The 20,139-nt window shown below is 40.9% G+C and overlaps 1 protein-coding gene across 1 annotated transcript in view; it reads right to left on the minus strand.

Annotated features, from left to right (window-relative positions):
- Positions 1–20,139, minus strand: part of PARD3B (par-3 family cell polarity regulator beta) — a 406,080-nt gene that overhangs the window by 9,571 nt on the left and 376,370 nt on the right. The window contains exon 22 of the mRNA XM_009890252.1: positions 17,060–17,139. Coding sequence (XP_009888554.1) covers positions 17,060–17,139 — 80 coding nt within the window. The remainder of the gene's footprint in view (positions 1–17,059; positions 17,140–20,139) is intronic.

Raw genomic sequence — 20,139 nt, forward strand, 5'->3', positions numbered from 1 at the left:
ATAAACAGCTGAAGTTATAACTTTACAGCTGCCTCTACAGAAGTGTGTAAATCTCCAGATTTGGATAGGCAAATCAGTTAATTAGACTTGCATTAAGTCACAAACTTTGCCGGTGCTCTGACAGCAGACGTCCTGAAGTTGAGCTTTAAATAACAAGGGTCAAACCCCTAAATCCCACTGGGTTGGGAGAGGCGGAAACGTCCCACCCGGTGCCCAGAGAGCAGTAGCACTGACTGCAGCTGCTGTGACTCGCAGACGGCCATGAGCGCCCTGCAACTGCAGCCCATTCCAGCTGTGTTTATGCTGGCTTCTTCCTTAAGAGCTTCTACAGTTACACCAACACCACTGCAGCTGCACCAAGCGGAGCGACCGCCGACTGGACATGCTCTACCTGCTGCAGGCGGTGGAGACAACCCTTGTTTTACCACGTTGTATTTCCCACCTGCCAGCACACAGGTTGCTCTTTGCAAGCAAAGCCCCTGCGCGTTGTGGGGGCTGAGCACAGCTTCCCCCTGCCCCTACCTGCAGCTGAGGAAGTGCTGTGGATGGCTCTGAGTCACTTCGAGCCAGTAAATGTTCAAAGCTGGTGAGATTCAGAGCTGCGGGCCACCGGCCTCTATAGGGACGCGGGTAGTAAGAGGTTAACCTTCGGTCGTGAGGCCCAAGTGTCTGTGCTCCATCTCTGCATCAGTTATCTCCCTGTTGCTGCATGTAAAAATACTGTATGTAATTAACTGTTATCAGGTTGTTAAGCAGTGTGCTGAAGTGTGAACTTATCATTCAATTGTTTCCTTTATTTACAAAGTCCCTGCCATTCTCTGAGGCGGCAGCCTGGGACAGGCTGTTGACTTGCTCAGATGAGGAGGGTTTAGCACACCAGATTCTGATAGCAGAAGCAGATTCTGAAGAGGTGAGACACAGCCGAGAATCTGTTCGGTTCCTCCAACACCCCCTCAACACACCCTGCAGAGTAGCTGTGTGTGAATGAGACACACACACATGCCACCGCTACCAAGCACATCACTGTAATGTTGCTTTGAGACTTGAACCACACAGCATGGAGGAAATGCAAAATACAGCTCCCAAGCCCTGTAACGCAGCTTTACAGGCAAAGGTGGAGTTTTTACTCATATACATGGCACTAACTTTAATGCCTATAGATATATACAAGCTATCTGGTCCATTCACAGATGAAGACGACAAAACTGCTGACTTTCATGCATTTCTACACTCAGTTCTTCCCCTTCCTCTTTTCATTTGCTGGACTTTGTTTCTTTAAGAAAAACAAATCTGGAAGTCTGTGCACACCATGTTAGAGCACAGGCTAGAGATGGGAGGACATGACAACAGAGCAAGATGCCACATCGCCCGCTGTCCTTTCTGCCTCCCTCCACAAGGCCCAGGTTTGGTTTCCTGGAGTCCATGGCTCCTACCACATTTTTTTGCCACTTTCCTCTCCTGGCCTGGCTTCTGTTCTCTTCTTTGCTTTCTTCCCCAGCAGCACCAGCCCTAGCAATGCCTGCAAGGAGTCCAAGATGACATGAGACATCACCAGATCTCTGTGATTTTCTTCCATACATTCCTGGCCTGGGGCAGCACCATGCATCCAGCAGGACTTACTAGCATGGTCTTTGGGCATGCAGCATCCTTTGCTCTATAGGAATTGGTATAATCATCAATATCCCGGACCTATGTGCATCCCCCCCTCCCCCAACACTTGTAATAGATGAGATACGTAGCTTCTAAACAAATTTCTTCTTTGCCATCTGCACACCATGCTGCATGCCAGATGACAAGATAAAATTTGTAACAGCAAAGTTCTTGGAGCACAGCAACCTTCTAGAGAGAGCAAGCACAGCCTGTGGCAGTTATATCAGCTTAGTCATGTACCTAGAACAGAAGACATCAGGATGCTGAAGCTGGAAGAGGGAGCACACAGCAGAAAACAGAAAAAAAAAAAAAACCAAACCACTTTAAAGACACCGAAACACTTCATCCCAGAGCAATGGGAAAGTGATGCCAACAGTTGGGAATTAGTGATACCTTACAGAGATGACAGCACAGCAGCTGGAAGATAGAGGCAAGCCAATATTGAGATAAAGAGAGGCTTTGGACAGCACCACCAGGTATAGACTTCAATTTCTTCTCAACACATGTATACATCATGTGTCAAAGACTACCATGTGCAGTAGAGTCTTACGTGCAAGACAAGATGCTGTCAGAAGCTTCAGCTTAGATTATGATGAACACCACCACAATTAGAAAGGCACCCCTACTCCACCCAGTAACGCTACTACATGCCATCAGAAAGAAAAAGAGAAGCACTTCCTGATCTGAACCTGGTAAGAACCTGGCAAAAAGTCCAGACAGCATGTCTCAATTTGGCTGGGGGAAAAAAAATTAAATAAAAATACCCTCTAACTTGAAACAATCTTTTACATAATGAATCAATCAAACAATTATCTTTGCTCTAGTATATTCAAATCAAGGGAATCATCACTGAAAATAACAACCAATTTATATAGCTCATTTAAAGCCACAGTAAGCTACGCTGTTGATTCACTAATGAACAATAAAGGTCACTACTACAATATCATTCTAAGTATTTTCAGATTGTGAGGTGTGATAGATTTGAAGTGGCAGGTTCATAAAAAAAGTACCAAGACACTTTGCAGAGGGAAGTAAAGATGGAGAGATCTGTCCTCTGCTTAGATACCAGACTGAGAAGAGGGAATAACTCCATGGGATGAGGAATTTTGTGCCCCAGACTCATCCGGTCTCAGCCAAAGCCTCTGGATGTCAATGGAAGCATTTCAATGAGCTTTGGATTAGGCTCTTGTATAGGAGAATGGTATCTGAAAGGGGAGGAGAGGGCAAGGAGAGAATGAGACATCTGTATCCTGGAATGAAGTCAGGAAGTTAAGGCCTGACAGCCTTAGACAGCAAATAAATAGCGAGAGTACTAGATGTGGGTTACTGAAATGCCTCACTCCACATGGAAACATTCCTTTTCAATTGTATTCAGAGAAAAGACTGACCAAAATGCAGTTAAATTAGTTTTTACTTTTTGAGTGCTCATGATCTAGAGAGGGGTACATATATGCAATTACTAAGAAACAAGACATTCTACCAGATGAATAGCACACCTCTGCTACATGGATGTTACATCTATGATTATTAATAACGTGGCAACTGGGGCAATGTATCAGAATGTGCCCTAAATTGCAGCATCATGTCTTTGACTGTTACCAGAACCAGATGCTTCAGAGGAAGCTGCAGTTAGTCAGCAATTAGTAGGTTCCATAGACCTTACAGCACAAAAGCAATCTCTCCTCCCCAGAAGCTAACTCAAAGCAGAGCAACTATTGGTCTAAGTCCAGGTTTGCAAAAAGATGCAGGTTTGAGAAACACAAAACACTTGCTAGCATATCTATACTTGCAGATATTGATATAAAAAAATAAACCCCGTAATATTTAACCTTGACGGACCTACTATTTGAATCCCATAGGAAAAAAGCACAGTATAGTAGAGAGCTTGTGGTGAGTTGGGAATGACGACTTTTGCAAACCTCAATGTTAAATCTCTAATGCTGAGCTGGGTTCCCCTCTAACAAAAATATGTGTACTTCTGCTTCCAGTAAAATGCAATTTTCCTAAAGGAACTTTGCAACATCTCAAAGGCCCCTCTTTTTTTTTAAAAACAAGATCAAAAAGTAGAAGGGAGAAATTTCATATCATATCAAGCAGCTACAGTATAAAGTCAAGAACATTCCAGTTTCTAAGTCAGAATAGCACAAAGCAGCAATACCATTCTAAGGATGCAAAATGGTCTCCGTATACTAAAGTCCCTTCAAAAACTTATAGAACTTGTGGCATAAACTAGTACAACTGAAAATTAAATGTCTAAGGAGGAAAAGACCAGGGTTAAGGGTTCTGTATTGATTTTTTTTTTCCACATTGGGATTAAAGTGATTTCAGCTGGGACCCAGCATTACAGATGTAATTATAATTTCCATTTATATTTTTAGACTGTGTACAAAGAAGTGTAATAATGGACAGCTGAACATTTTCCATTGTCCATTAAAAACGAAATGTTTCTGATGAAATCTCTGTAAGACCAAGGACCACTGCAGTAATCTCTCAATAACAGAGCTTTCTTCAGATGTTTGGTGACGAGAGAGAAGGGAGAGCTGTCAGCCCTTCACACAAAGAAATCAAACCAAAATGACATTAAGGTTGTTATTCCCCTCAATAATACTAAAGAGATTCCAAGTTAAGATCAGTAACAAGTCTCTTCAAAGAAAGAGCCAGATTATTCATTAAATAACCTTTCTTGATATTATTTACAGGATATTTAACAAAAAGCACTGTATTAAGGCAACATTAAGGAGGCATTATTTAAACCACAGAAAGTGCAGGGAGTGAAAAAGTGAGATTTTTCTAAGTACCACTGACTGTCTGCCATCCTTCCCTCACACTTTACAATGTACGTTTAAGTCCAGGTTTCCTGGAGGCCTCTGATAGCTAGGCAAATGATTGCTATTGAAAAGCAAAATGTATTCAAGGTAAAGCAGGTGCTTAAGTGCTCTGATGGATCTGGGCCTAAAAATTCAAGTTGTAAACCCCAACTCAATTTCAACTGGCTAATTGAATTCATTCTTTTTTTTTTTTTTTTTTAAATTCCCTTTCGTTTCAAGCCGATCTGCTTGCCATAAAATGTGGTGCACTCAGTACTGCAGCACAGCCTGCACCACTGAGCTGCTTTCCACTTGCCATTCCAGAGGGGCCTGCAGCACACACACCACGCGATACAGAGATCCGTACAGAAAATGCTCAAAACCAGCACGGGTATATTCAGGCAGCCTAAATTCAGTTTGATTCCCTAGTCAGTGAGAAACCTGGATGCCTTCAGAGACCACTACAAAGCTAATTAGAGGACTACCAGAAGTCGAGTCAGCCAGTAAGAAACAGTTCACGCAGCAAAGTTGCTTTCTGAGCGCGGCTACTGGGATCCTTAAAGCTTTTAACTGATTTTGAAAATCTTTAACCGCTGAACATATAGTTATAAAGTGTGTTTGCTGTTTGAGGATCTTGGGAAGAAAGACTGTTAGTATGTCCTTTCTTCTACTCGTTTGTTCCAGCTATTGTTTTGGGTGGCTGATTTCAGTTCAGGAGCATATCACTCTTACCTCGTTAAGAAAGCAAAACAAAGGGAAAAACTGTGACCATACCATGCTTCTAAAAATAGATTCTTTTTATACTGAAGACATCTTGGTTCTCAGTAAACAACTATTTATTTTCTGTAAAGCATAGCATCTCAGATTGAGCCAAAATTCATAACAAAAATGCTAAATGAGGGACCAAAACCTGGTGACACATGGGTATGTACAACAGTACGCTAACACCTAGATCCAAGCAAAAAGCCGTTCACATGGATTTTCAACTGTGAAATCCTGCTGAGATTGGTTTTGCTTGCCAGATTTTGTCATGATCTACAACAGACTGCTCTCAAAGTACTTCCCTTCACCTGGAAAACAAAGGCTATTTTTCTTCTTTAAATGAAGAGAAGTGCCAGCTACTCAATATCCAAGAACCCCCGTTGGCTTGGGCTTTTACTTGATAACCTGGGCTAGGTTTTGTTCACACATTTACCGTCCTCTCTCTCCACCCTTGGCTGCGAGTTTCCAAGGTGCTGTCTCTGACTATCTAATGCACAGATCCAATCTCCTTGCTGAATTACATCTGGAGTGGAACAAAAATGGCAGATAATTCACTTTCTATTAAAGTTAACACTCTCCTCCTCTTGCTTCCCACAAATGTTACACAGTGGACACTTTTGCATGTTCTGCTCTGATTTTTCAGCTGTTGCAAACGTATGAGCTGTCAATTACTCTGCGTGTGGAGAGAGGACGGTGACTTGAGGAACAGCTTCCAGTTTATATGATTCCCCACCTCATCACCGCTCACACGTTTACATGAAACCTGTTGGGCAAGAGGCCTGAAGCAGAGACACCCTTAGCTGCTCTCTCCCCTGCCATTTTCCCCCTCATTGAATGGTTAATCAGAGCAGAATAACTTTTAAAACCAGTATTTATTCAAACAGCTGTAGGATGCCATCTGCTCACTCAGAACAGAGTGCAGAAGTAGTGGAGGCCACACTGACACCAGACAAAAGCCTGCAGAAGGTATGAGTTCTGTCAATATCTCTACAGCCAGATTAAGTTATGTTTGGCAGTTTTTGAGTAAGGCAAAACCACTACCATTACTGTAAAGATGTGGTTACGTTTTTAGCATATGCATTACGATATTTAATGTATTTCCAAAATACAGCTTGCTGAAAGTCTGACTAGTGGCCTACGTACTATTTAACACCAACCACACGCCTACAAAGTTTTGCGGGTGTGCTTCTAGCATACCCATAACATCTTTACATGTGGTAAAGATGCTCTATAGCTTATGCAGATTTTCCCAAATAAGCATCAACAAAGGAGCAGTATCACTGTGCATCTTGTGCTTTGTTTATGACATATTTTAAAGAACTGTTCTAGTAGAAAATTTTGTACAGGTGCTAAGTGACAAAATTAGTGCTAATTTACATAACTATTAAATGCTAGAACAATGCAATCTTTTCCAAGCCTGGAGATGAGGGTAAAGATTCTTAAGAAAGCAGGAATTAATTTTCTCTGACAGGGTACAACAGGAGTTTTAGCTCCATGCTTGCTCTTAACGTTATTGGTCTGTAACTGCTAGTGATCTGAACGTTTGCCATTCTTCAACAGCATTCATTTTTAAGTCCTACTTTTACTTCACTTATATCTGTGGTAAGATGGGATGCGGTGGAGAAGAACATAGAGAGCAGGCAAAGATATATTCCTTTTTGCAGGATCTCCAAAATATGGAGAGATTTGGACTGTGAACATTGGTGGGCAGAGTTCCCAGGGAAAAAACAAATATCCTAATCAGAGTTTATCAAATTACTACCAGACTGACCCAGACAGCACAGAAATTAAGGTCTATGCTCTAACAGTGACGGCATTTCAGTCTAAACCTACTGCTAACTGCAACTGGTAGGAACTCGTCCATGGATTGCAGTGGTTCTGGATCAGGCTTATACTAGCTTCTACAACATTTCTTGCAGAATAAGGTGTTACTCAACCTGGATCAACTTATCCAAAGCATGATTTTCTGAAGTGTCACAGTCGAAGAGCAACATAAAAGTGTTAGGTGAATATATGGGCAAAGAAAGCTGGACAAAAACTCGTGGAATTTAGAATATTCTCTTGATATGTGTTTAAGAGACTTCTGTGCAGAGAAATTAAATATGTCACCTACTTATGAAATGGAAGCCGTTTGGCTGCCAATTGTATGAGCTGTGTTGAAACAGCTGCTCTAGCAACTGTTTTTACTATTAAATTCTTGAGTGACTCTCTTAATCCCAAATTAGCCACCTCTTTCCTTTAATCACCAGTTTATATAAAAGCTCTCTCCTCACAATGCAGGGTTTCACCAAGGATAACAATCAAAACTGACTGCAGGTCTGCTTAAAGCACTGCCCTTGTGTTTCTCTGTGGCTCGCATCTCCCCCACCCTGTTTCTTATTTCTCGGTGGGTGGCACGCTGAGTGCTCATGACTCTGTCCCCTATGTGTTCATAAAAGAACCCAGAACTGTATTTGAGTTCTTAAGATTTCACAGCCTGTCATTACCTTACAGCATGCAATTAAGACTGTCCACATACAATTCACCTTCCTACTTTATCATCATAATCTCTCTTCCGCTTTCATAAATGTGTACATAAGAATACCTATAACTGACTCACTTTAAATGGCTTGCTATTAGAAGCTTGAAACTTGTCATTGTTTCCTTTTTGTTTTTAACATTTTTCCTGTTTTTTTCCTGAATCTGCTTTGCAAAGACTGGATGAAGATAAGGGAACTGGATGGATTACGGAGAAGTAACTGCAGTCTGCCTCTGAGAGATGGGTGCCATCACAAAGCTGCTGCTTGCTTACAGGAACCTAGCTGAGCTGTGATAGAACATACAGGAGGTTCATGCACAACGCTGTCAGAACTGCAAGAAGCTTGCTCAAAAAATCCTGATCCAATGTCCTTGAAAATCATATGTATTTACACCTGATGCTGTTGGCTTCCTACGTGTCTCCTTTTTTTCAGCTGTTTTTAAAGCATGTTCACTGACAAGCATCTTTCAGACACACCTCCAGACCCATTTATCAAGAGAAAGCCAAAAGCCAAGAACTGCAGTGGAATTGTCTTATTTTACCATGAATTTTCTCACAGAAAGACAAACTTATTTCCTCACTTTTGCAGCCTAGAGTCCGCACTTTTTGATCAACCCAACATAAGTAGCAATGTTTTGATTCCAAGTATCTGTACCTACAAAGCAGCCAGCTGAGCTTCCCAGCCTGTTGGTCTCCTGAGCAATTTCAATATCCATCTCAACAATGCAAAGGGTGTATTTGCATTTTGTAGCACACATCTTATTCCCCAGGTTTCACTCAGCACATCACTCTGTTGATGCATTCCACGGGACATATGCTTTTGTTTTTTAATTTGATTTTCCCTTTAATTTGCATTCACTTATCTTTTTTCCACAGATCCTTCATCTCAACCTAACCATTTTGTACTCACAATTCTTTCTTTCATTAATATTTTGTTCCCTAACAGTTGTTTTGTTCTTTTACTCACTGGAGGCATGGCTAATACAGCTTTCTTTTCTAAGGCAATGTCTCCATGACTTCATTAAATTTTATAATATTAATTCAAGCCCTTTTGTTCAAAGGCAGTATTTTCCTCCATCTCTGTATTTTTAAGCTGAATTCGGTGCCCTTAGTTTGAGTGGGAGGTCCTTATGCCTAGTTATACACTAAAATCCATACCAGATCCATGTTTTTTGTAAATGTGACACTTGAAAGTATTTTTAGTTACTCCGGCTAGTATCTCCTTGCAAAAAGACTGGCTGTTTAGTTTCAAAATATTAATTGACTTTTAAACTATTCCATATTGCATTAACTGGCTTTTCGCTATGAGGAGCTGACTGACTTAATAGAAAAATTGACAAAACCAATCCCCGTCTGCCTCCTTCTACACTTCTAAAGTATTCTTCTGGGACATCTGGTTTTTAGTGTTTTTTTTCAATCTACGTCCCAGTTGTTGCAGAGATTTTCTTTGCTCAATTTTCTTTAGTTATTCCCATGGAAATTATAGAAGTGGTCTGCCAGCCACAATCCATGATTTGATGTCATGAACCTTGACCTTTCTGAAGTTCTAAAGTATACTTTTTCAGTATTAAGACTTAATTTGTCTTGGATAGAGGCATCCTGTTCATTTCAACGGATATTTCTATTTTATTCAAAATATCCTTCCTTTTGAATTAAACTTAGCGATTTCTGTAATTGTGATCCTGTTTACAATTTTCTTTCCTCCTTTCAGCCAAATCTTAGAGACCATTTTTTGAAATGTCTACAGTACACTGACCCTTTCCTACCTGCTCTGCTTTTCATGTCTGAGACTTTCCCTGTAGAAGGTATACACAGGTTATTTATGAACTCAGCACATTTTTTTTGCCAAATGTGTTTTGACACCATACACAAAAAAAGCCTTCAGACTTCACATATGACTCTGAGGTGATATTGGTACCATGGCACACTGCAGCAGAGTAACTGAAACTGAGATAAAACAGAACAAGTTGCAACAGAGCACTTCCAGCTTTCTCCTGCACATACGTATCACAAATCCGGTGTCCTGCTATGGATTTGGACTCTGTCCTTCTTGAAATACAATGACTTTCCTGACATCTTGGAGACACTGGGCAGTTTCCACAGCAATCAGTTTTATTACCTTGCAGAGTTAAGTAAAGTTAGCTAAGCAAATCTTAAACTGTTTGATATTGGATTTAAGCTAATCTTCTAATGAGCATATCAGCTTGGTTCCCAAGCTTGTGCTTTAGCATGTGAGAATGATCTTTTTTCTTTGCCTGTATTTCATTTTGGCTGGTTTATTGCAACATATCTTGGAGGTCCTTGAGTAGGACCAGTATTTCCATTAAAACTGATTCTAAATTCATCTGCCAGGACTTAAAACCCAACTAAAACCATACACATATTTAATGTATAATGAGATCACCACATTGGAAGATACAGACAGATAAGATTTTCCTGCATTTTCAATGGAAGTACAGCTGTCAAGATAAAAATCCTATTTAAAAAATATCCCCGAGTTACTGATATTACTTTAGATGATTAAAATGGAAGAGAAAGTTAATAATCAAGTATACCATAGAATATACTGTTTGAATATTATTTATATTTCACACGACTAGGATCATGAAATTAGGTGCGCCATTCATTTTTGTGCCTTACTTAGTTCTAATCCTATTTAAGACTCCAAATTATCAAGTCTTCTTAGTTTTGCAGTTATGTCAGCGGAGTATTAAAAAAAAAAAAAAGATTTACACTGAAAATTAAAAAAAAAAACACTCACAATTGGTTCTCAAATCTTTATCTTAATTTTAATCTTCTCTTAATTTTAATCAATATGAGAAATGAGGGAGACACAGGGTTTTTTTCAGCTACCTGAAACTACATAACAGTTTCCCACCACCCTGCCCTTCACTGGTTTGCACCACTTTGGAGAGAAAAATCTGGGCCTTACTAAAAATATTGTGTATTATATTATGCACCAAAAGTTAATAGGTTTGCTTTGTAAGTGGATAATATATGTCCAGTATCATGATTTCATTGACAGACTAAGACTTTGCTGACTCCGGACTGGGTTGATAAGCTATTTCACTGTCAGTAAAGTTTTGGCAACCCCCCACATTATGAAAATATATCTGTAGATGCTCTTTTTAACCAGCTGAACAATGCTCCAATTTAACAGTGCTACACTGCAGCAATGGCATTCCCTGAGATACCTGCAGCCTGCCTCAGCATTTCCACCCTCTGCCTGCCATGAAGCGCGACTTTGGGCTAAAAAAAAAGAAAAAAAGCAAATTCGGCGGTGTCATGTAACAAAGTCAACTGAAGAGAGGAACAGTGGAAAACTGATAAGCAGACCGCTACTAAGAAGTGGCTGAGCACCAGGAAGGTCCCTGGAAGATAACTCGGCAGAACAGCAGCAGTATTGTGGGACAGAGTAACACTGTCACCGTTACTGAGAATCACTGTGCCGATGCATGGCACTTGTCAGTGCAGACGGGTCAACACCAAAAATCAACCAGTACATCACATCCCCCAGCTGACGGCTATAACCACAACTGCACTGCTGGGTCAATGCTGTGCAACATACTGTCAGATGTCAAGGAGGAATATAAATGAAGTACACAAAATGAGAAGGGGGACAGATTTTTTGCAGTGTGGGATGGAATAAGTTAAATCAAAGTGATTCAAAGCAAAAAAAAAAAATTAATTGTGATTTAAACCAAAAAGCAGGGAATTTTGATTTAAATAACTGATGTTAAGCCTTGCTTTTTCATCTGTGCTCCTTGGTTAGTCAATTCCCATAGGTCGGGAATGCTCTGACAAGCTGATTTGCAGCTAATTATAGTCTGCACTAAAATAGTGATTTTTTTTTTTTGTTAACCATGAGAATACACTATATACATATTTAAGTAATGTCAGTATATTAATTTCAGATTCTGCTAGACAGTGGTGAATGATGACTCTTATTTAATAGACAATTAACTTTTTCTTGTGATTTGTGTCAAGTCACTTTCTGATAGCATTTTTGGGATTCAATTAAATTGCAGAAATCCTGCATTTTTGAAATACACTTCGCTAGTAAAATAAAGGCAAGAGCACTCAAGTGCAAGAAAAAGCTAATGAAACTTGCTAAGTAATCCATTCCTTCTGTTTGAGGGACCTTATCTCTTCACGACATAGGTGTTACAGAAACTTTGCTTTTGATCCAAAGAGTTGGAAATATTTCTGACTCAACTCTAAAGGCTACCTCATAAACTGATTGCATGGGGACTCCGTCCCCTTGAGTCAATGCTATTTTCATGCTCTATGGTGTAAGACTTAAGGGCTCAATCCATTTAATTTATTGAAAGGGAGGTTAACAGATAACACAAATGATCATGGGACAGAAATACTGAAGGGGAGGCATTTTGCAGGCTTGGCTCATAAAATCTAGCAGAAAAAAATTTTACCACAGCATCTAGAAACTGAAATTGGCTAATTTCAGACTTAGGAAATAAAAGGCATAATCTTTTTAAACAGTAAAATAACTAAGCTCTGAAGAATGTAATGAAATCTCGACAACGTGGCATTTTAATTCCAGGTTAGATGCTTTTGGAAATACGTTTATAAAAATAATGCAATGGCTCAAAATTGAAATTTAGTTTGATGCAGAAACGTAGAAGGTCTTTGAGGGCTCAGACAAGGTGATCAAAATTGTCCTTTCTGGCTTCATAGCTAGAAACGGAGGATGTGCTGCTTTTAGCTACTGCTTTAAGAAGCACAAGTTGCATGGGCAATCTGCAGAGAAGCTTCCAGCATGGCAAGACTGAGTGCCGCCACTGTATTGCAAGGTTAGTTCCATAATACATTTGCAAGTTTCCCAGTTTTAAGATGCATGCTCAGATATTCCTGTAAGCCAGTTACCAGTTTACTCGGTTGTCTCCTCCCAGCCACAGCAATACAGCTGAACTCATCTACAGAGCCTGAAGTAATTCTTCCATGCTAGCAGTTATTTTCTAATGCTCTTACTGCCTTTTCAGCCCCACCCCTTTTCTTGACAAAAATGCCTGTTTTTCAATCATATGAGGATTCTGGGGAAAGTCTGGAGTATTAGCTTTCCTTTGGAATCGGCATTTTTTACCAGGAAGATGGCTGAGCTTTCTGATCTACACTCATCATGTCACCAGTGTCCCATCTCAGTGTCTGACAGCCTGCTTTTGGTCACAGCCAGCTGTTCCATCAACAGAGAAAAGAACGTGTCCTCGAACACGAGATTTCTCCAAACAAGGCTGCCATTGGCAAGACTGTGATTTACATTAAGACAGACTTCCATAAAAACAAGCTCAAAAATAAAACTATGAACAAATAGAGCAGCTTCAGCTTCATATCTGTTCCATAGCTCCATCAGGAAAATATTCTGGACTACACGAACCAAGAAAACAGGCATTAAAAATAGCTTAAAAAATACAAACGTTTTTTCTGGCTCCCACACCCTTACCCTGCTCCTCTTCCCAAAAGATGAGGCTAAAAGGTATAAGAATCAAACCATTCTCCTCCTAAGCAGGAGGATTTAACATTGCTTAATACTACTACTCAGCACTACTTAGCTGTAGCCCCAGGGCAACACGTAAATACTGAGTGCAAAGAACTGTATGCTCTTGCAAAACCTTCCATTCTGTCTTTCCCACTTTGCTGCTTTTCCGCAGACAGAGCAGCACAATGCAGTGTGAGATGAAGACCTGCCACTCTCCTGCCACAGCCACTTATCATCTAATTCAGATGTTTGCCTCTGTAGACATTTCCAAACCGAGTCTACAGACTGGCATTATTTTACCTAGAATCTTAACTATGTAACTCAGCTGGCCACTCATTAAGCCAGTCACATACAAAGCCTTCCTCCAAAGGCTGCTGCCTCCTGTTTTCAGCTTTTAATTAAAATTGATAACCTTACACAGGAACAGATCCTCCACTCAATGGCAAAATGGGCACCCCTGAGCTCAGTCAGAGTGGGACACTGGATTTGCTGCTTCATCTACTGAAAAGGCAAGCACACTTGACACAGCTGAATTCCTCAAATAGTTAATACAGAGTTGTATCACCTGAATTTGGCCCATAATATATAGGCTTAAATTAGCAGCTTCCGAGAAAGACAGAAAAATACAAAACAAAAGGGCAAAAGCAGCAAGATGTTTCAAAGCTTAGATTTTTACAACCCAGCAGCCATGTTTGGATGCCGCTGGCAGTCTGACTTCCTCTGCAAGCAGGATGTGTGCCTTTGCATGGCAATGGGTAGTGCCTTAGGGACACCAGACATTCATAAAGTTACTTGGCAGGCGATCATTCCTCCTTCTTGCTCAGTGGGGAGGAAAACCAAAGCTCTCTTACTCAATTTGTCCATGCCCACACACTCTGGCATGACTCCTGCTGGCTTCCAGGTAAGCAGAACAGTTTCTCTGTGTAGGTCCCAGCTACTCTTGACATGGCACACATCCCCTCCTCCCCCCTCATCCAGTGAAACTGGCTGCAGTCCAAGCGCTTTCCTCTTTCTTTGTGTTGTGCCACGCCAGAGCAGCAGGCAAAGGTCATATCCTCCTGGACTCCACGCAATATTGCAGTAAGAATCTGTTTCCCAGCATCTACAACCCTCATCAGAAGCCTCTAAGTATCTCTTATTAAATTGCTTAAGCTTAGACTTAAACTACTAAGCATGCAGATGATTATATGCTATGTCCATACCAAATGCAGCTCAGCGGTTTGACCAAGGTGAGGACATAGACAAGACAAGGGCAGGAAACCATGAACTAGTACTAGCATGCTGGGGAGAAGAAAGCTGCTCTTTGAGAAAATACTACCTCTGTATTTCTTTCTACCTGCCTATTTCTTTCTCTTATTTTTTTTTTAATAAAGCTGCCCATTACAGTAGTATTCATGGATCCTCCACTGAGAATAGGTTGGCAAATGGGTTGTTTTTACCTGGATTCGTCTATACTCCTGGGCAGTCAGCCATGAGAACAAAAGAAATCGCTCATTTCCATTAGTGGCTGGCAATTGACACTGCATCCCCTTCTTCTGGATTTAAACCTCACTGTAGCAATCCAGTCATTTATGACTGCCAGGGCTTAATTACTGCAGTTACATGAAACTGCAAAACTTACAAAACCAAAGTATATAAGGCAGCAGCTGAATGCTGGACTGCGGGCCCACCCAAGGGCGTGCTGTCCGAAAGCTCTGCTCCTGCCAGGGTGGAAACCCTCTGGAGATGTGGCAATGGCATGGCTGGTGTGCGGCAGTGCGAGCGTTCGCGTCAGGAAGCACAAAACCCCTCTGAAGTGCAGGCCCTCTCACTCTCCAGCATAATCTTCTTAGGCACTGAGAGAAATGACACTCTTCACACCGATCTCCAAAAGCTTATTGAACGTTTGGATGACTTCCTAAATGGTGAGTTCCAGCCAGCTAAATACTCAAACCTGTCCTAAGAGCTATAGAGTCAAGTTTCCAGCAAGTTAAATGGAGGTTTTGGGAAGAACACGGTGAGATTCATGATCTGATTCAGACAGACCTACTTTATAAAAAAACCAAACAAACAACCCACAAAACTGCAGGGTGCAGAGGTGGGCAGTACACACACCTCGGGGACATGCTGAGGATGCAGCGACCTTGAAAAGGAACGGAATAGAAGGAATACACAGAACACTGCTGCATAAAGCAAGGGCACTCCTGCATCTGCAGTGTTGTGCTCAGTTCTGGCCATCCTCACTCAAAAGGAATACCGGTGAAATAAAAATAATTCAGGGTGATGGAAGTTACTTCACTGGAAACTTCCATTTTATAAAAATTGAAAAAATAAGGTTGATTAGCTTAAAGGGAAAACGAATAAAAGGAGACATGATACAGGAATGTGAAAATTGCTGTAGAGAGTTATACTGGGCACTAGTTGCTAATTTATTCTTCTAATTCACAAGAAAGTACTCAACAAAATTGAAGTTTAAAATAGATAAAAAAGAGCGTGTATAACTAAACTACACCTAACTAACCTGCAAAAACCACTGCTAAAAACATGACAGGAGACATGAGTGTTGGAAGACTATGAAAAAAGATGGCTCTTTACCCAGGAGAGTAAGAATATCCACACTGATCTGGAAATACATACAGGACACACTGCTGGAAAGCAGTATTCTGTTAGAAAAGCCAGTTGCCGCACAGGACGAATTTCCAAAATGAGGGCTGACACAAATATCGTTTGAAAGCAGTAACTATACTACAGACATATCCTTTGGTTTAGAAACCATGTACATTAAAAATGCCTACAAACATTCAACAATGTCTTGTGAGACAGCCTTTATATATTGGTTTCCAAAGCAAGATATACTTCATATTTTCATCTGGAATTGGATGCAGCATTACATATTTATCAATCAGTCTCTCCAGTGACACCTTTGACTGAAAATAGCTCAGTGGAAAAAGAAAGAGAAGCAAAAAGAAACTATTCACTGATTTCCTAAATGCCAGCACTACTTCACAATGAAGAATCTCTTCTGGCTTGTAAATAGCTATTTTTGCTTTGCTTTTACAAATGATCGTGCTTGTAGGTCCAGGAAGTGGACTGGGCAACCCCTCTATGGTGTTTCCCAGCCCTCTGATTCTAAAGGGGAAATATTTTCTATTTTTGTTTTCCTCCCATTGCTTCCCACTATCTCTTCTAGCATCATCTCACTCGCCTTTCTGGCTTGCTAAATCTTACACTCCGCGATTAGAACTCCCACAGAAATGGGACTGAAATCTCTAAAACGCTTCCTTTTTGTTATGCCCCACTGGTTTCAGACTAGAATTACTCTTCATTGAGTTGATAAGGATTAAAAATTAAAAAAAGCCCTCAGAGAATTCACTCTCATTTCCACAGTGTTCAATTGAAACACAGAGATGCTCTACTGGAATAGGACTGCTAGTCAGACAGTCTTTGCAGCAGCAGCGGGACTTCAGTAGCTGTGGCTGCTGTAGTCGAGGCTTTCCACAGTAGCACTCTATCAATGCCAGCTAGGATTATATCACTATAAACTTTGTCATTATTGCCCTGCTACGACCTGTTATAACTCTTACAGAGCCAGCTTCCTCAATGTCATGTTCTCTACCTGTAGATCATGACTCCTGCTGACATGTTCAATGAGAGCGCTTTTTTTTGAAATTCAAAAGTCCAAATTAATAGTACGGTTATAAAGATGGCCCTAGATCAGCAGCAAAAGGTGACAAGAGAAAATTGCAAAATAATCTCTCATGTTGGAGCCGGACATGAGCTGTGGGCTGAATTCCCTCCCCATCTGATGGAGGGTGAATCAGCGTGTGTGTATGAGGCTTGGTGCCATACCTGGGTAAGGATGCATACTGCCTTTCCATCCCCTCGAAGTGGAGATTGTATGAGCTCCCATCTGGACCTTTTCCAGGCACCTGTGGAGAGGAGAGTAATTAGAGATGAAGATCAATTATGCAGCCCAGCTACTAACAATGCATCTCAGAACGATAAGCAGAGAGCACATGATGCTGCAACATGCCAAAATCAACAAAAGAAAGGCAGGGGCTCAAAGAAGCTCCAAATCCCATACATAATCTTATCACTTTAACAAGAAAGGCTTCCGTATCAAAGAACTGTTTAGAATGGGTACAATCTTCAGAGCCTTTTCCTCATCTGCGTGCTAGCCAGGATACTCTCTCTCTCCTTCCCTGGCTGGCCATCCTCCTAGAATTCAGTAACATGAGGACGTAATCTAATTAAGTAAGCACTCCCCTTTTGATACCAGTGGCATAACTACTTGAATCAAAGCTAGCATCTTAGTACCAAGTTTGCTGTTTTTCCTCCACTTGTGTGTTTTGCTCAAGTACAAAATGTGATATAAACAGGCTTTGCTTTCGTTCTTAACACAAATCCAGAAACTTTCCCTAACGCCACTGCAAAGCTAAGTATCCAGCTGGGAGTTAAGTGCATTTGTCATGCTCTGGTGCCATTTCAGAAGTGAAGCATTAGTGCACTCAGTCAAAATGCCAGCTCGCTACTTGGTTTGTTTTCAAGATGGCAACCAGCGTTGGCTGGAGAGCACAATTCTATCAGGAAGGCTCCAAGTGGGGTACGAAACGGTGAACTTCAATGCTTTTAGCACACAGGAGCTCTCCCAATTTCACTCACTCAATGCCTGCTGATGGCCCAAAGTGTTAAGAGCCTTGTTAAAATGGAGCTATTAGTCTTTTCCTCCATAAATGCAGGAGGCTCTGCCTGCCTTCAGTGTTTCCTACATTAGTATGTATTCCTATTCCGGTGCTGCTAGAATCAGCAGTTTTATAAAGCAATATACTAAAGAGGCCATTTAAAATCCCCTTCCCCTTTTACAGATTAATAGCAGAAAGGAAGATTTAATGCCTTTTCAAACATTTTAACAATTCATTAAAAAGAAAAGAATAAATCACATCAGGCTTTCGGCAAATGCCTGATTATAAAAAGAGAAAACAAACAAAAATTAACATGTTTTTCACATTCTACAGGTTAGAGTACATTTCTGTCAGTCCTTCAATTTATGTACAATACATCATTTTCATTGAAGAGGTGTAAAAGCTTCTACAATGGGAAAGGTTGTGCACTCAGGTCCAATCTACCTTTACATAGCATTTCTGTGTACAATTTCTTGTGGACCCATTACATAAGTCAAGTCCAATGCAAAGAGAGGCACTATCCCTTGGAGTTACTAGGCAAGCTTAGGAATTATTCTAGACAAATACCATTATGCACCTTGCCACTCACTGAACATCCAAGATACTCGTAACTGAAAAAAATTGTTTAGCACAGGCCTCTTGCTAACTCCCCTTTATCTGACTCAAAAAAGAAAGGAGTCCTCATGGAACTGACGGACACAAGAAATAACCACCTCTGATGTGAAATGCTTTAGCAGTACCTGACTTTGGACGAGCAAAAAATAACAATAATTGCCCTACATTTAACAAAGAGGGCAGTAGGCTAAATGGATCATTCATTCATTTTTTCCCACCAGAAAAAGTGACACGTAGAGAGAATTTATAAAGATAGAGTCACTTAGGCTGAGAGTCACAGCCACTTTGGCTGTTCTTACACTGCTAATTTGATCAGGTTGATGATTTCCCTTAATTCACCAGGTACAACAGTGAGAGAAGAGCCTCCAAACTTCTGCTGTTTTATGAAGAAGAATGAGGGGAAAAGAAATGAATGTATAATTTGGTTCGCTCAGCACAAAAGCCACATAGTATACGGTCTACCTCCATGGCTATAGATAGGTGCAGCGGCAAGATGTTTATGAGCTAAAGGATGCGCCTGGTAACTGTGCATTTGCAACCTTGTGCAAGTTTCCTGGTGACCACTCTCACACCTAGCAGGAGTAACAGCAGCCAGCCACTGTGCAAAACCACAAACAGATTCGGAATTGTGCCAGCATCGAGCAGTGGTCCCAAAACTTCTACCAGGCACCAGAAAGTAAAAAATATTTACATCACGAAGGTTTTTTTCAGCCTGAAACCACCTCTTTTCCAATGGTTTCCTATAGACCAAATAAAAGGCGATACCCCCCACCAGGTCTGTTTGTATATATGATTTGAGAGACAGTTGCCATAGAAACACCCTGGCGGTGGATACACAATTTTGCTAATTTGGATCCATCGAGCAGCTGAGTCTCCACACCCTATATAAAACCCCTGACGCACTGGAAAAGCATGCTCTGGCTCTGCACGACTAATTAAAGACTCAGCCATTTCTTCTCCTTTCCCTTCTCCATCTGTCCACGCGACAGTAAAAACGTATCATCACTCAGCCACCAGCAAAATGGTGCCCGGAATAAAATACTACCCTTATGAAGAGGGAAACCACAAAAATGGAAACACCTCCCTCGTAAAAGTTATTTATGTTTCAGAGAGAGTCAAAGCAAAGGGTTCCTTGCTGTCTTTTACAACAAACTGAGCTAAAAATCGGTGTGAAACATACTAATTAACAAGATCAAAATATTCCAGCTTCTCTTCCTTCCCTGAAACAGGACGTACGCAGCTGGCCCTCAGTACAGGTGCAGAGGTTTTAACTGCACAGCTAATAATCACAAAATATTTAGGTGAGCAAACAGTAATCTTAATAAAAAGGATTAAAACCTGGATCTCCTATCAAAGCCAAACAGATGCTGCCAACGAGGTGACCAGCGAGGTGCGGGAGCTGATGGGAAGTGCATTACTTAGCTGAGTCTGTATCAGAGGTGGCTGGAAGAGCTTTTGAGACCAACACCCCAATCAGTAAGGAGAAAATGTGACAGCAGATGAAATACACACTTCACAAATGTATGGTAATGAACAACAGAAAGAATGATCCAAAACACGCTCCTGTATTTTTAGGGTTTAAATTAACGACATCAACTTAAATAAGAGCCATCATTATGAAGAGATCTTCTC

This window comes from Charadrius vociferus, unplaced genomic scaffold (assembly GCF_000708025.1).
Source record: "Charadrius vociferus isolate BGI_N301 unplaced genomic scaffold, ASM70802v2 scaffold147, whole genome shotgun sequence".
Lineage (NCBI taxonomy): Eukaryota > Metazoa > Chordata > Aves > Charadriiformes > Charadriidae > Charadrius > Charadrius vociferus.